The 18378-nt window shown below is 36.0% G+C and overlaps 1 protein-coding gene across 1 annotated transcript in view; it reads right to left on the bottom strand.

The window, feature by feature from the left end:
* The window catches only part of gc.S (group-specific component (vitamin D binding protein) S homeolog), a 57086-nt gene extending 39635 nt beyond the window's left edge, over positions 1–17451 (bottom strand). Inside the window, 1 exon segment of the mRNA NM_001094866.2 lies at positions 17358–17451. Coding sequence (NP_001088335.1) covers positions 17358–17415 — 58 coding nt within the window. The 5' untranslated portion in view covers positions 17416–17451.
* Between the last annotated feature and the right edge of the window lie 927 nt (positions 17452–18378).

The following is an 18378-nucleotide window of genomic DNA, read 5'->3' as shown; positions in this document are numbered from 1 at the left end:
AGGTACAGTATTTATTAAATTAATGTATTTGACTCACGATCACTTGATTGATTTTTTTTAATATTAGATAGCAATATGCTTACTAATAAAATATACATTTCTGCCAGTTCTGCAGATAAGGTAGTGAAGATGACACAGCTTCTTTTGTTTCATCTATCCCAAAAGTTTGGGATGCTGGACTGGATGAGCAGAACAATAAAAAACTGCCCATACCATGTATGGCTCCTTGTTCAGCATCCATCTGTTTGGTCTATGGTCAAATAAGTCAGATAACATTAAGGGGGCTATTAAGTAAAACTCCCATTTTCCCATTACATTAAAAACTCCAAAAACTCCAAAAACTCCCATCCATGATTTGGCTTAATTTACTAACAATTCCAATCAAAAATTGTCTGTGCAGGAAAAGTCTCAACAACATCATGCAACTTTTTTGAATTGTCGTCCGAAAAACTTGAATTATTCGGATTATTGAATGAAAATTGCGAATTTATTGGATTGTTGAAAGGAAACAAGTGTCAAACAGCTTGACACACAGCTCGACAAAATCATGAAGGCAAAAAACATGTTCCGATTGTTAAAAGGACCATTTGCCATTGACTTTTAGCCAAGCCAAGGCTTACATCAGGGTGTGTGGGAAACTACATAGATCAGAGCTGTACATCCTTTGGCCCTTTAGTTTCTCTTTGAATAAAAGTACCATTGTTTCATTGACAACCACCTTCTGTACACGATCATGTAGCCAGTTCCTATCCAAACAACAAACATACATTAAGTGAGGTATATATAGTGAGGGGATATAATTGAAGAAAAGTGGTATCATGGTCATAATTTCCTCTTCTTAATGGATTATTAAGAAGAAGAATCAAATTATAAGAAGAATAAATTAATTTAGTATCATGAAAATCTGCTATGCCTATTTAGAAATAATTATAACTGCAAATTTAATTAATATTCGAAATAGTACAAATGATTGGAATTCCGTTTTTTTCTTTTTATGAAGCCAGTGCTGAAATAGAACATTATCAAGCTGACAACAAAATCATTCATGCGTTCAAAAAAAACCTCCCAATCTTCATCAGGGAAATTGCCTTCAAGGTTTATAAAAACCTTAACTGTTATATTATCATAAAAAAAGTATCATTATATTGCTAAAAGTCATCATTTTTAGTTTCTGTGTAAATCTCATTATAGCCCTGAAACATTATTGAACATCATTAGTCATTTGCAGTTAATCTGAGAACTGGATCATGAAACAAAGCTGCTTCCTTTCATAGCGATCTGTTCTCCGAACTGCAGGAAAAATTTAGAAAGGGAAAGATACAGCAAAGGCTTGTCCTAACTTCAGAAATAAAATCTTTGGTACTAATGTATGTCTCTAACCTTTATTTTCCTCCTCTATAACTGCCATGTAGCGACTCAGACATAAGAACAAGTGTGGTGCTACTGCCAAGAATATTAAATGCCCTCTAATTCTGAAAGATACGATTAAAGATGGTTGCAGTTTTGATGCTTAAAATTATGCTGTGGCTGGTCAGCAGTAACTAGCTGTTTACACAAACAGTAATAGTAGTAAAGATTTCATCCGAATTTAGTACAAACATTATCTTGTAGCAAACTATATTAAAGTGTATGGGCATGACAATTTTTTGTTGAGAACATTTTTTTGTCACTCGTAATATTGTAGGAATCTAAATTAGCATCTATTAGCTTTTTTTTTTCATGGCACCTTGTTTTTGCTTTGGGGCTACCAATAAAAATTGTTGTTCTTTAATATTGCTTAAACAACATTGCATAAACAAGTCACATGTAAAGCACTGCTTCATGAAAATAAACCATGTGCATAATAATATACTTTTTAAGTAGTATGTGCCATTGGGTGATCCTAAATAGAAAATTTCCATTTTACAAGGAAAACTATACCCCCCCAAACAATGTAGGTCTCTATAAAACGATATTGCATAAAACAGCTCATATGTAAAACCCTGCTTCATGTAAATAAACCATTTTCATAATAATATATGTTTCTAGTAGTATGTGCCATTGGGTAATCATAAATAGAAAATTGCCATTTTAAAAAATAAGGGCCGCCCCCTGGCAACGTACGATTCACTGTGCACACAAACATAACAAACAAAGCATACTTGTTAGGTCACATGAGCCAATTAACAGACAGAGTTCTGTCTTTTGCTTCAACACTTCTTCCTGTTTCAGTTACAGTTGTATTATTTCTGGTCAGGTGATCTCTGAGGCAGCACACGGACCATCACAAAATGGTGGTTCAAGGCAAGAGATGCAAAAGGGCAAGATTTACTTAAATATATATTCCAGTTTGGTAAGATTCGTTAATATGCCACTTAATATGATGTAAACTATCTGTTGCTTAAGTGTTCATTTTAGGGGTATAGTTTTCCTTTAAGAAATAAGGGCCGCCTCCTGGGATCCTATGATTCACGGTGCACACAAACAAACCATACATGTAAGGTCACATGAGCCAAATTTCTTCATGCTACAGTCAGAGCTGCATTATTTCGAGTCAGTTGATCTCTGAGGCAACAAAGAGAATATTATAAAATGGGGGCTCAAGACAAGAGATGTAAAAGGGCAATATTCTCTTAAATATATATTGCAGTTTGGTAAGATTCTTTAATATGCCATTAATATGCTTTAATATTATATAAATGATAATCTGTTAAATTTAAATTTGGGGGTTATAGTTTTCCTTAAAAGAACATGAGTCTTATGGGTATGTTAAAGCTGACTGTACATGGTAGGCCCAAGGAGTGATTCATTTATTAAGGCTCACATCAACTTATATTTAAATTGGCCATATATGAATATGGTTAGATTTTATTGTGGTGGATTATATCTCTTGGTCAGCCGACAGCAATGTTTATATCCGGTTGGAGGATACTGACTGAGTGGACTGCAAAATAATAATGTTGATGTCATTTTGGTACAAAACATTCATGTTTTTTACCTGACCTAGGACAGCAAACTATGTTTTTTTATAAGCTTATGCTGCAAAACAGTAATGCTGACAATTTGTTTTAACTGTTATTGTCAACAATGATGTTAGTAATAATGTTCATAATGTTTAACAAACAAACCCCCTTCCTTCATTTTAGGCTTGAATGTGTTGTATTTCTCTTTTTTCATGCCTCTGGGCTTTCTTATATTAAATTACTTTATTCACCTTTCCTCATCTTCAAATAATAGCCTTGAGGTTTACATTGAGTTTGGAATGTCATTCATCTGCAGCATACGATTTATTATACAAATGGTACTAATAACAGGCCTGGTGTCAGGTCATTTGATGTGGCTTGTGATGCTAATACTGTTCATGAGTACTAGTCATATTTCTATTTAACTTGTAAAGCATTCCTACCATCCTTATTACTGAAATACCCAAAACATGCTGGGTATAGAGATTACATTTCTTGTCAATGCAGATATCCTATCAGTCTACAATACAGAACAGACACTATTATCAGATGCTGCTTATGCTTCTGTTGAAGAGTACATTAACTAATTACAGTGGTGTGATTAGATCATCACTAAATTAATTATGGTTTTGCAAAAACATTCATTGTTCTTTAATAGAACTCATTCAACTTAAAACTGAGTTGAATTATTAAATATCCAGAGTTGACTAACGCCAGCACACTTTTTATGAAAAATGTATTAGTTGCAAAGAATGCACTTGTTATGAGCCATTGTAGTTCAGCTTTGTTATGTGTGTATCACTCAGGGGGTTATTTATTAAAGTCCAAATTCCCAAAACTTGATTCGATTTTTTTTACTATAATACCTGAATTTTTAGTGGAAAAAAACAACTCAAATTTTTCGGGATTTATTATACCCACAAGAATGGAAAAAGTGTGAATTCAAAATTCCAGCATCTCAGACCTACCAAGGTTGTATATAAGTCAATGGTAGAGAGGTCCCTATCCTATTTGAAAGTTTCTGTGGTCTGCGCTGGAATTAGCCTGAAAAGCTGACTATCTCGTCTTTTCAGGCAAAAATCCTAAAAATTCAGGCTTTTCAGCAAAAAGCCTGAAAAAAACCCTGTACGATTAAGGAGAAAACTCGATTCAGGTTTTCGATCGATTGTTTTGAGTTTGTCCCCGATCCGATTAGATTGTGATTTTTTAATAATAAATCGGGTCACATCGTGGATTCTAGTTTGGTCTGACTTTTTTATTTGAAAAAATTGAATTTTGATAAATGAACCCTCAGTGTGTGCCTAATGCGGCCTGCAATGAAGATCCAAAGCATACACTACAAGCTTGTTGACATTTTTACTATTCATTGTGAAACAATTTTATGTGTCATGTATTTATTTCTCTTCCTATAGATTAGGGAAATCATTATATCATTTTTTCTTTCATTCTCTGGACTTATTCAGTTACTTTTTTCTATGCAGGTGCTCAAAATAGAAGCCCATTTACTAATCAGCTTCTGTTTGTTAATGGGTCTAGTTGTGTAATTGTCTTCTATTATATGACAAACATTTTTTGGATTCCATTTGAAAATAGGCCAATTTATTTCCTTTCAAAAGCACAAACTTGTCTTTAGTTATACCAAGGTTCATCTGCTGTTTTATTTGTCAATTTTCCAAAAAATCTTTGTTATGTGGCCCTCAGCAAAGTTTTCTGCCTATGTTTAAAATTATTCTGGTAAAGCTTAAAAATGTCATTTATGTAGAAAACTGGAAGAACAGTATCAAACGCCCTAACAAAAGATTAATATATTGCATCAGCTGTATTGCCCTAGTCCAAATTCCTGCTTTCTCTTACAAATGTATTCAATTAGTTTGACACAACCTATCCTTCATAAACCAGTGCTTTCATTGTGTGTAATTGCTTTATTGATTATGTGCAATAGTGCTGCATACAATGAAAGGGATGTGTTTCACAGATGCAGCTAACAGAATCACAAAGAAACCAACCATAGAATGTGGAGATACAGTATACAGGCGAAGATTAGGATAGTAACAGGAAGTGACACACATTCAAATACAATAGGTGCAACATACTAATTATTACATCACTCACATAGACAACAACAACTATTAGAATAATAGCATGTTATATCTTAAAAACTCTTAGGGGCATATTTATTAGTCTGTGTAAAAAACAGTGGCATAATACACCACATATAGCCAGGCTTCGACGTGTACATTTTTTACGCTTTTTTTTCAAGTGACTTTTGCTGAAAGCAATGTAAGATAAAAGCGTCAAATCCGGCGTTCGAATGGTGTAAAATTATACACACCTTGATAAATTCTCCATTTTACACAGTTTTTTTTACAGTGTTTTTGGCAAATTATAATGTTTTTGGCATAATAAATATGTCCCTTAATGTGATAAATAAAATATTAGCTAAAAACTTACCAACTAATATTTCATATTTTATTAAGGAAATCAATTTCACTTGTCATGATACAGGCCTGATAGAGTTAATGAAACAGGCCAATGTATCATGAACAAACATTTCTTCATCTAAATCAGACACATAACAAGCTTCTTTTCACTATGGAGGGGGGAAAGCCCAAGGAGGGAGAGCTTAAAGTTCCCAGCAAGGCCCCCTCACAGGTGAAGTGAAGATCATACATAACTCATCCTAAAACATATTTATCCTCACAGAACCCATACCTGTTGTACCAATGGTACCAGATGGGTTCAAGGTAATTTCAGCTTTCAGATGAGTCCAAACATGATTAGGTTTGTATATCAGATGTGAATATTTGGGCAGGGGCAGGTCACACAGTATTGATTTTTACTATCCAAAGTATAGGACAGTCTGTGCCGAATATGAAACCTCTTACCACTGTGAGGGTGGGAAATGTATTCTCAGTCATTAAACAGCCACAGTTTTTACATCCTCCACATTGAAAATATCCTGGCTTATTCACTAGCCAAGTCCCAGGGGTTTCAGTTAGTTAAATTCAGTCAGTTTATATACAGTATATCTATAAAGATCCCAATGTGGACCAAAATGTTAGACACAAGTAGTATGTGAAATAAAGAGTTTTTTGTTTTAAATTGAACACAAGAGAGTGCTGTTCCTAACTAACCAACTATATATATATATATATATATATATATATATATATATATATATATATATATATATATATATATATATATATATATATATATTCGAGTAATGGCACACCAAGGGATATAACAACAAAACACACAAAGGTAAACTAAATTAAGGTTTATTTAATCTTGATTTATTTTACCTTTTTTCGTTTTGTTGTTACTGTATATCCCTTGGTGTGCCCGTTACTCGGAGATATACAGATTGTTTTACTTAAATTAGCACCCAGATATTGCTTCTCTTAGTAGTGTGTTCCACTAACTGCTGTGTATATGTATGTATGTGTATATATATATATATATATATATATATATATATATATATATATATATATATATATATATATATATATATATATATACCACATATATGAGAATGCCTGGGATGCAGTCTGATATGAAGGTCCGCACTCACAGGTCTTATGTATTATATATATATATATATATATATATATATATACACATTATATATATATATATATATATATATATATATATATATATATATATATATATACATTATATATATATATATATATATATATATATATATATATATATATATATATATAATTGTATATGCAATGAGGGGCAAGAATCAATTTAACAAAATCATGTACACGGGTGTTAGTGAAAAATACAGCTTAAAAAATGGTTTTATTGGAATGTTTGTTAGGTTCATATCCAGGTGCTACTTCCCCTTTAAGAAAAAAAATGACATGACCATTTTCAGCATATTAGTTTTTTCTCACACACTCCTGTACGAGTCGTAAAGTAAAAAAAAAAAATTATACTGTAAATTTTGTTTGTGTTTTTCATGAAGCTAATTAGATTAGTGCAGTTATTAATCATTCTTCACATTTTAATTGCATTCTTTGATTCATTTTGGCTTTTATGATTCCACAGGTCCACAGCTGCCTCAGACATGTATTTTCAGGAAAAATAACTTTAGGACTGTTACTATTTAAACTTGAGTCTGGAAGTGAAATTTAATATTTAATACACATTAGGGGTTTGAAGGGTGAAAGCATAAAGTGTAAAATGATGCTCAAAGCTTACTTTTTTGTCCACAATGCACTTAATCACCTCTGAGTGGTGCCAGCCAGTCATGGGCACAATTCTTTGTGCTCCCTGCTGGTGCTGCACACATGTATATATGCTTCATATGACACATGGCACACTTTTTCATTTCATTAAAGGAGAACTAAAGCCTAACTAAAGAAGTAGGCTAGAAATGTTGTAAATTATGTTTTGGATATCTGTATCAACCTAAGGCAACCACACGCCTTTAGCAGGGAAGATCTGTGTCTCCAAAATGCCCCAGTATTTCCCTCTCTTCTTTTCTGCCGATTCCCTGCACATGCTCTGTGCTGTTGTCATTTACTGAGCTTAAGGACTGACTCACAATATACAGTACACATAGAATATAAATGTCACAATAATAGGCTGATTAGTACTTAATACAGATACTGTAATTACTACATGGCAGCACAGAAACCAGTGCAACTAGCACCAGAATTTAATAATCAACATTGTAGCATCAGATTATATTGCAGACAAACCTTGTTTTATGCTTGATAATTCAAGACAACCCCTAAATTAGCTTCTCAAAAGCTGCCCAGAGTTCACTGAGCATGTGTGTGTCAAAGACACTTTCCAAGATGGTGACCCTCTGTGACAAGCTTGAATTTCTTGATCGTTGCTGCTATTAACAAGCTGAAAATGTAGGCTGGTATTATAAGTGCAGTACGCAAACAACTGTATTTTTAGCCTTAGTCATTTTTAGGGTTTAGTTCTCTTTAAGTTCTCTTTAAAGGGGAAGGAAACCTAGTCGGCGCAAACCCCCCACCCCCCCTCCCGTTTGTTGCCCACCCACCCTCCTCCCCCCTGGCCTACCTGTCCCGCTGGGCAAATGCCCCTAACTTGTTACTTACCCTTCTGCGCAGGTCCAGTCCAGGGAGTTCACCGACGACATCTTCTTCCACGCGATCTTCTTCCTGCTGTGAACGGCGTTTTGGCGCATGCGCAGTAGGATCATTTAGCCGGTACGGTTCTACTGCGCATGCTCCAAAAGTCACGCGCATGCGCAGTCGATCGTACCGGCGAAATGATCCTACTGCGCATGCGCCGTTCACAGAAGGAAGAAGATCGCGTGGAAGAAGATGTTGTCGGTGAACTCCCTGGACTGGACCTGCGCAGAAGGGTAAGTAACAAGTTAGGGGCATTTGCCCAGCGGGACGGATAGGCCAGGGGGGAGGAGGGAGGGTGGGCAACAAACGGGAGGGGGGGTGGGGGGTTTGCGCCGACTAGTTTTTTTCCCCTTTAAGCCTTAGGAAGGAATGCTTTCTGCCATGTGATCAAGTTAGTAATACCACACACCTATGATGCCTGCCCTAACACTGAACTACATCTTACTACATCACTACTTAAGAATCACTCCTATGTAGGGTTGCCACCTTCACAGGGGCAGAAAAACGGTCAGGGGGGCAGGGTGGATGAGGTGGGAGGCGGAGTGGGGCGGGTCCAGTACCATTGGGAACAGGACCGGTGATATCAGCAATTGGCCGATCACGATGTCATTAATTTCAATCTCCTGTCCAGATTTTCTAATTTGAAAATCCGGATAGGAACCCTATTCCCATGTTTTCTCAGTCACAATTGAAAGACATAACTCTAGCTGTCATAAATAACCCTTGATTTATTCGTTTAGCCTCTTTTATAGAGGCATGTATCCTGTTTCATGAACTAAAAGTTACTGTCCAACCAGATCTGTCTTTGATGACTAGCTGACAGAAGTCGTACAGAACATGGATTGATACCATAGAAGTTGCCGATTTGCTCCTTCCAGACTAAGTCGGTAGATTATTGATCCATGCATGGAGCCCTATGACAAAGCTGCCAAGCCATTATCTAGCTGAAAGTTGAACATACTGTATATCGATCTGGCAGTTTTAAAGATACCATGCACAGCCTACATTTACTGGTTTTGTGATCTAACTATTTTGACGGGTGGATTTTTCACCACAGTTTCGCAAATTCGTGTCTGGCCAATTAATTCCCCCATCACTAGTGACTTTGCCAAGGACCAAGTTAATACAAGGATATCCGTTGTAATCCATAAAAAATCAGGGAAACCTCTACAGTCTTAGATGCATATTAGGATGACCACTGTAGCAAGAAATGCATTGTAGGCAATACCTACATGTATCTCTGCAATCTCTAAGTGGCCTGAAGAGATTTACAGTATTTTAAGAATATTGTCTTGGGGCAGGAAATAATAGTATTCGATGTAATACACATAAATCAAAGATTTATGTCGAAGATGAGATGATATACATTTCTAAACAAATAGGTTTTACTTTAGGTGTCATACGAGGTCATCCTTTCATGCACTACTAATTTGCAACATCTTCAGTCTGAGAGTACTGACCTCTCCAAATGTCATTAATCACAATATGAAACCTTGCTTTACATGATTTTTTTTTAGATGTCTTTCCATTGTTTGGGGAATCATTTTATAACTGAGTAGTAATTCATTTACAGTTGTGTTTACAGCTTATTAACCTTTTGTTTTAAGAGTCTTGCAATGTTCTGGAAAGGATACCAATAATCCAGCTCCGGCAATGTTCGTCAACATTTTAGTAAAGCCATTTATATTTAAAAATATAAACAGATTACATTTCTTTTAGTATGGATTGACATGGGATTTAATATCTGGAAAGATAATATCCTAATCAGGGTCATGGGAGATACTTGGGACCCAGGATCTAGCTTTTTTCAATTGTTTATTCGATTTTTCAAATTCAAATGTATTCAAATATTTATATATATCTGTACCACTGGGCCTGGGTGGGTGCATGGTATGTATCTGCTGGGAGAAGATTCAGCAGCCAGAAAGGGCAAGATGAATAAATGGCATGTACCAGAGCTCTCTGAGACGTGCCGGATCAAACACACACCATGCACGCACATGCGTCTTGTCTGGCTGCCTAATCTTCTTCCAAGCAGGCACCCATCCTGACTAGACCCAGGCCAAGCAGCACAGCTAAAAATAAATTTTTAAAGAAAAAAAAGATAAAGATAATAATTGAAAAAGCAAGATGGGTCCTCAGATTTTAAAAACACATTAATACAATAATAATAACTCAGTGTATAATAATAACTTGCACACTAGGTTCTGCTCTTTACAAATTGCCTTGCCATAGGCCTCTGTGCCCTGTTCTAGAGCACAGATTCCTGCAGCTAGCCCCTTGAAAATAGCACTGTGTATATTCTTTGTGAAGTGTCACCATCTGTTATTTTTTAAGAAGATATCTTACTATACAGTTTGCAGTTTTTGTCTTTTATAAACTTTATATCTACACCCTATTATAGTTACACCCTACATCATCAGCAGCAAGAAATAATGTACTGCATATGTGTAGCCCTTCTGAATAGACAGGAGCCTTATGAGACTCATAGAATCTTGCATGCTGTCCATCACTGAGCTGTACATTCTTACATAATGTTAAATAACAAATATTCTACCAGAATTCTAAAATAAATAAAATAATTAACAACTGACTGTCTTACTTTTCCTGATGTGCGGCAAAATAAAACAGGTGGCTTGAATTGATGATCAAAACTGTCAAATTAGACTAGAATTTTTTTTTCATTTAATTAGAGTTTTTTTTTAAAATTCAAATTAGATTTTTGAGATTTAGCATACTCTGTCCCTTTAAGAAATCGAATTTGACTATTCACCACCTAAAACCTGCCAAATTCATTTATAAGTCAATAGGAGAGGTCCAGTGACCAATTTGGAGATGTTTGTTGCCTTCCTGACATTCAAGTTTTTTTCTGTGGAAAAATATTTGAATTTAATTTGGTTGAATCTAATCGAGTTTTCGGGTCGGTAAAATTTGTCCGAGTTTTGCATATTCGTTTTTTTTTTATAAATTACCCCCCCAATCAAATAATAGGTGGCAAGAATGTACTATTGATTAAGGGGCAGATTTATTAAGGGTCGAATTAAAAATTCTAATTCAAATTTTCTATTTTTTTCATGGTCAAAACTGTCAAAACTAGGAACTACCGAAATAAACAGTTTTTAACCCGTGGCACTCAAATCGGTGACAGGACTCCCCTAAAGGGGGCAGATTTACTTATGTGCGAAATTTCGCTTTGGAAATCATCGCCATACTTTCTTCCTAGCGAAACTTCGTTAACATATGATTATGTCAATTTAATTATGGCAGATATGTAAAGGTTTTACTAGTGATGATGGTGAACAGTGGCCACTTATTATTTAAAATGTTCAGTATTGCACCAAGCTATTTTTTTTTATATATAATTCAGAGTGTTAACAAGCCAGGAAAATATATTTATCTCATATTTATGTTCCTGGTGCTACATTTGTACCAGATGTTGCAATGTGTGATACAGAAGAACACATAAATATTGGTTATGTATTCTAGCCTGAATAAACAACTTGTCAACCATTTACCTATCTTACTTGTTCCTCTTTGTTACACAGATATTTTTTAAATTGGATAGTAATAACTTCTAGCTATAAAAGTATCTGTCTGTTAGTGAAGGTATTTTAGCTTCATGTCTTTGGACTGTCTTTCCAATTATATGGATAAATACAACCACTAAATTTGTTTGGGATGGAGTGTGATGATTAACTGCCATTGATTTTTTTGTCAGTTCTGTTTCTGCAGCAGATAATTCACTAAATAATATATTGTGTTGTTTATCCAAACAGACTCCAACAAGATGACATGTATTATTGCCAAGGGGCCAGTTTATATGTAAATACTGTATATACATTACAAGTGCTGCACTCCAGCTAAAAATGTATTTGGAAGACCATATAATAAGAATCACAAAATAGGGGCACCCAAAGAAAAAATGTCTTCACTGAACATTTGACTTTTTATTAGAAAATAATTCCATGTTCTAATACAAAATGAAAGTAAAAAAGTTTATGTTGTAGTGCTACTACAGTAGTTCATTAAATGGGGTTCTGCGAAATGTCTGGTGTTAGGGCTCCTGTACTGGTGGCCCTTGGCAAATGCCTCTTTTGCCCATTTACTCGACCAAGAGAAACAGATTTATGACATGCAACAAACAGCTTTTTAGCCTGGGCTTATATAAAAAATATATAGCTGAGTTCATTCATACTAATAGCATTTCCTGGCACAAGGTGAATGGGACACCAGAACCATTTGCAAATATTTGCAGGCCATATGGAGCACTGTTATATAAAGCAAAGGTCATAAATTAAGGAAATTATCCCTATTGCAAACAGTGCTGCTCATAGTCTATGCATACAATTGTCAGGATTAACCATGGGTGTAGCAAGCCTGCAAGGAGCATATGTGCTGTCTAACCTTGTACAAAGAAACTGGTGTTACGGCATGCAGCAATCAAGCAAGCAAATGTTTTTTTAACAAGCCATAGAACAAAACTAAGCTAGCTTATACAGAATAGGACTGGACAGAAATTCACACATAATAGTACAGGGTCTAGGAACACAAACAGACTGGATGTGCCATCAACACTTGCACCTATACTGTATGATTATAAATGAGCCCTATTAAAGGAATTGTTCAGTATAAAAATAAAAACTGGGTAAACAGATAGGCTGTGCAAAATAAAAAATGTCTCTAATATAGTTAGTTAGGGAAAAATGTAATGTATAAAGGCTGGAGTGACTGGATGTGTAACATAATAGCCAGAACACTACTTCCTGCTTTTCATCTCTCTTGTTTTACACTGACTGGTTACCCTGGTTACTTAAGGGGGGGCACATGGGTCATATCTGTTGCTTTTGAATCTGGGCTGAATGCTGAGGATCATTTGCAAACTCACTGAGCAGATATGTACCATGTGCCCCCACTTCAAGTTGCTGACTAACTCAGAGTTATAGAGCTGAAAAGCAGGAAGTAGTGTTCTGGCTATTATGTTACACACCCAGTCACTCCAGCCTTTATACATTACATTTTTGGCTAACTAACTATATTAGAATTTTTTTTATTTTGCATCGCCTATCTATTTACCCAGTTTTTATTTTCACACTGAACTGTTCCTTTAAGTAGGATACCACCCACTCTACCAATAGTTTGGAACAGCAAAACTTCCATCCTGATGATTACAGACAAGTGGAAGCTGCAACAGGAACGCTCAGAATTTATCTGCATAACTCCAAATATAGGCTCTTGTAGTCCAAATAGTGGGGTTTAGCACTAATGTTGCTTTCTGATGTATTGGCATTATTATTGAAGATTTTGATCTAAAGTTTAAAAACCATTAAACAGTAACCAATGGATATAAAGTGAATAGAAACATTTTTTTATAAACCTTCAGAGAACAATGACAATGTCTCCAATCCCAGTTAGGAGAACTATAGAATAAAAAATGAGAACAGGCTTTGTGCAAAACATGGGGAGAACATTAGTCGGGTTTGGGATGTATATTCCAAAATAATCCCAATGTGAGCAAAACCTAGGTTATATTACAAATTGACTGAATATGATTTATTCATACAATGTTGTATCATTTATTATTTTCTATACCCAGAGTGATACTGAGAAAAGATAAACATGTTGCTATGTAGCAGTTTGGGGAAAATATGGAAATCTTTGATAAATGTCTACTGGAAACTAAAAACCTTTTAGCCATAAGTGTTTAACCTTGACTGGCAATAAACAGAAAGTATTGCATTGTCATAAAAGAGACGGATTATCTGTTTTGAATACTTAAGCATTTGAGAACTGAATATAAAATAACAGTAACTTATGCGCACATGAACAGTTAACATTTCCAAAAGCCAGCACAAAGAAAAATGTCTATTTAAATGATTTACACACAATCCCGATCTAGATTCTTCACTTCACTAAGGGGCCGATTCATCAAGCTCGAGTGAAGGATTCGAATTAAAAAACTTCGAATTTCGAGTGTTTTTTTGTGCTCCTCGACTATCGTATTGGCGTAAATTCGCCTGAGTAGAATGATTCGAATAGAACGCAAAAACGCTGCGACTATTCGCCATTCGATAGTCGAAGTACTGGATCGAGTGCAAAAACGCTGCGAATATTCGCCCATTCGATAATCGAAGTACTGTCTCTTTTAAAAATACTTCGACTGCCTACTTCGGCACCTAAAACCTACCGAATTGCTTTAAAAGCCTATGGGAAAGTCCCATAGACTTGTTTTCCAAGTTTTTGATCGAATAAAAAGGCATTCGATCGAACGAAAATCCTTCGAGCGAATATTCGATCGGGCGCCTTTTCACCTGGCGAATATTCGCCAATTCGACTATTCGCCAGCGCGTAAATTCGCCCGAATTGCCTATTCGATTCTATTCCCCAGTCGAATTTCGAGGGATTTAACCCCTCGAAATTCGACCATTGATGAATTTGCCCCTAGATATCCATCACATTTTAAACCTTACATTATGGGGCAGATGTATCAATGGTCGAATTTCGAGGGGTTAAATCCCTCGAAATTCGACTGGGGAATATAATCAAATAGGCAATTCAGGCGAATTTACGCGCTGGCGAATAGTCGAATTGGCGAATATTCGCCAGGCGAAAAGGCGCCCGATCGAATATTCGCTCGAAGGATTTTCGTTCGATCGAATGCCTTTTTATTCGATCAAAAACTTGGAAAACAAGTCTATGGGACTTTCCCATAGGCTTTTAAAGCAATTCGGTAGGTTTTAGGTGCCGAAGTAGGCAGTCGAAGTATTTTTAAAAGAGACAGTACTTCGATTATCGAATGGGCGAATATTCGCAGCGTTTTTGCGCTCGATCCAGTACTTCGACTATCGAATGGCGAATAGTCGCAGCGTTTTTGCGCTCGATCTATTCGAATCATTCTACTCAGGCGAATTTACGCCAATATGATAGTCGAGGAGCACAAAAAAACACTCGAAATTCAAAGTTTTTTAATTCGAATCCTTCACTCGAGCTTGATGAATCGGCCCCTAAATGTTTTATAACCATTTACTTTATAGAATAGTGTAATAGGCAGACAAATGAGGATGATGCAAAGGTCCCCTCCAGCCTACAGATGGCAGTATTAGGCAAAAAGAAGGCAAGGCAGGAAGGCAAGGAGAGAGCAGACACAGGTCTGGCAGGGAAAGCTGCACCAATTGCAGATTCCACTTTGTGTGTCAGTGAGTGTCAGTCAGATAAGGTTCCTGTTCCAATAGGCCTTCACTGCAGCTATTGCAGATTTAGGGCCCAGTTAGGGATTCAGGGAATTGTTCCATAAGAACCAGAAGGTTCATTAGTCAGGCCCCTTCTCTGATCAGGGTAGGTTAGAGCCCAAGGTTCCATCATCTGTTAGGATCAGTCACCCCGGCTAAGTTACTGGCCCAGTTATATTCAAAAGGAGAGCCAGGACTAACTACTGGACACTGCACTCCCTGGGAATATCGAATATCGTTGTTACTTCAAAACATATGTTTAAAAATACATTTGAGAACAATATGGAAATTAATAAAAAGGGAAAATGTATCCATTTTTAAAAACTTATAATTGTTGCACAGAGTGGGAGTACACTTTGGTAACTTTAAGGGCATCATCATATTCCTACCCTTTTGCCATTGTGAGATTGGTGTGCTTGGCATATACTGCTTGGGCTGAAGGTTGGGATTTGGGGCATTTTATGTGATGCTCCAATTAACCTCCTTGCACATGTAACATGTAACTACATCTAACAATTAAGCACACCATGCCTGCAGTGCATTTTGCAATAAAAAACATGGAATTTTGTGTTTACTTTTAATTGGAATGGGTTCCCAGTCACAGGATAGTATTACTGTGCCTGATATGAACGCTGTGTTCATTTTATCTTATGTTCTTCTATTTGGTATACTGATCAATGTAGACAGACAGTGTAATGCAATATAAAAGAGACAGTTATTGATAGCGTTTAGGGATATACATGTATGTTATAAACAGCATTCTACCATAGAAATGAGACCAATCACCCTCCCTTCAATGTTCCACAAACAATGGTAAAAAATATAAGTTTACAATAGAAATAAATATACAGTATTTAAAATGGTACAGCATCCATTATCCAGAAAGCTGCATAAGCTTGGATTACGATAAACCCCTCTTCAGTAGACTCCCATTTTAATCAAATTTAGCCATGCATGGCCATTTCCCACCACATTTCCCAAACATTTGCATTCAAAACCAAGGGGATTGGATAGTGGCAGTTTTTGTAGAATGTTCTCTAATTCTTCTTTTTTTTTTTTTTTTAACAATTCTTTTATTGTGCAATTATAACAATACAGTCAGACAGTTGTATAATAGCATTGCATCCTTGTTTTCTGTTACACTAACCAATTAAACAGGTCTTACAAACTTAAACCAGCATGATGTCATCATTCACTTACAGGTCATTCTCTCTAATTCTTCTTTGGTCACAGCTGTTCTGTCCATAATGATATTTTATCTGTGAGTTTAGGCATGCATGGTGCCTTGTCAGATATGGAAGGGAGAAGAGCTGCAGCTCCATCAGATCCACTCCTTTGGACAATATACCTAAAAGATCTATAATGAGAATTATATGAACCTCTCGCTAGCAGGCTGCTGGGTTAGGTAACTTGTGGGTCAGTCTGTGTAAGGGCACCTCAAACTTTGTAATTAATTCCATGTCTGCTGCCAAACTGTGTACTTTGTCCGGAATGTACAATTGATTTTCAGCCTCAGAGATAGTCACAATTTTCTCTTTCTGAGCCTTTCTCACACAGTAGGGTAATGTATAAAGCAACTTCAGTGGCATGACACATTCTGTCATGTTACACACCCAGTCACTCCAGCCTTTATACATTACATTTTTGGCTAACTAACTATATTAGAAACATTTTTTATTTTGCACCGCCTATCTATTTACCCAGTTTTTATTTTCACATTGAACTGTTCCTTTAAGTAGGATGCCACCCACTCTACCAATAGTTTGGAACAGCAAAACTTCCATCCTGATGATTACAGACAAGTGGAAGCTGCAACAGGAACCCTCAGAATTTATCTCCAAAAATGTACAACAGGAACCCTCAGAATTTTGCTCCAAAAATGTACAAATTAATGTTGAGTAGCACCATTGTTTGAGCAGCATTTGACATAAAACAGTTCAAGATGGAAATTCTTTGACAAATGACAAACACTGACCTCTGATCTGCATTCACATATGGAATAACTGAGCCTATATATGTATAAATGTACATGCATGTATATTGCATATGCACATTACCTCTCTCATCTGCATAATTCATTGAGATGGCAAGCAGCAGGACCATTAATCTCCTCATTTTTCAGTTCTTTGTGGTGCCAGACAATATGCTTGCAAATGCGCCGATAGCTTTACAGATTTATATATTATTGAAATAAATCATTAATTTAAGCATTGGGAAAGGCATGCTCAGCCCTGAACTTTGGTTTAGAATAAACAAACAAAAAACGGCAGCAAAAGACAAATATGCAAAGGGAATCTTTCTGCAAATTCTGTCACCAGTTAATGATTTATAGAAGGAAAGTAAACCCATATTGGTTAATGGGCTCATGCTTAATAAGTTGAATTAATTTGACTTTTTCTGTTTATTTTCCAGCATACCATAATAATACAGTGACATAGTAAGTTAAGATGAAAAAAGACACACATCCATCAAGTTCAACCTTTTAACTTTTTTAACCGATCCTGTGTAGCCAGTTTCCTATCCATGTGCAAACGACTTCATTAGTTTAGAAAGCAGTCGTTTGTGGGGCATGGTATCAAACGCATTGGCAAAATCCAAATAAATCACATCTACTGCCCTCCCCCACTGTCCAGCATCATACTTAATTCATCATAAAAAGCAATCAAATTTGGCTGACATGACCTATCCTTCATAAAGCCATGCTGATTATTGGGCATAATGCCATTCATTAGAATAAAATTTTAAATGCGATCCCTTAACAAAACTTTAAATAATTTGCCCACCACAGATGTCAAAGTTACATGCCTATAATTGCCAGGCTGAGATCGTAATCCCTTTTTAAATATTGGAATGACATCAGTTTTTCTCCAATCCATAGGTACTATACCAGATGGAAGCAAATCTGAGAAAATCGGAAATAGGGGCTGGTCTAAAACTGAACTAAGTTCTCTTAGAACCCGGAGGTGTATGCCATCAGGCCCTGGAACCTTGTTTACATTAATTTTTATTAAAGCTTTATGAATCATATCCTGAGTCAGCCAAAGCCATGACTAGATTGAGCTAAGTCATCAGTGCAGC

Source organism: Xenopus laevis, chromosome 1S, assembly GCF_017654675.1.
Source record: "Xenopus laevis strain J_2021 chromosome 1S, Xenopus_laevis_v10.1, whole genome shotgun sequence".
Classification (NCBI taxonomy): domain Eukaryota; kingdom Metazoa; phylum Chordata; class Amphibia; order Anura; family Pipidae; genus Xenopus; species Xenopus laevis.
The sequence above is the reverse complement of the archived record's forward strand: the minus strand, read 5'-3'. Positions and strand labels throughout refer to the sequence as shown.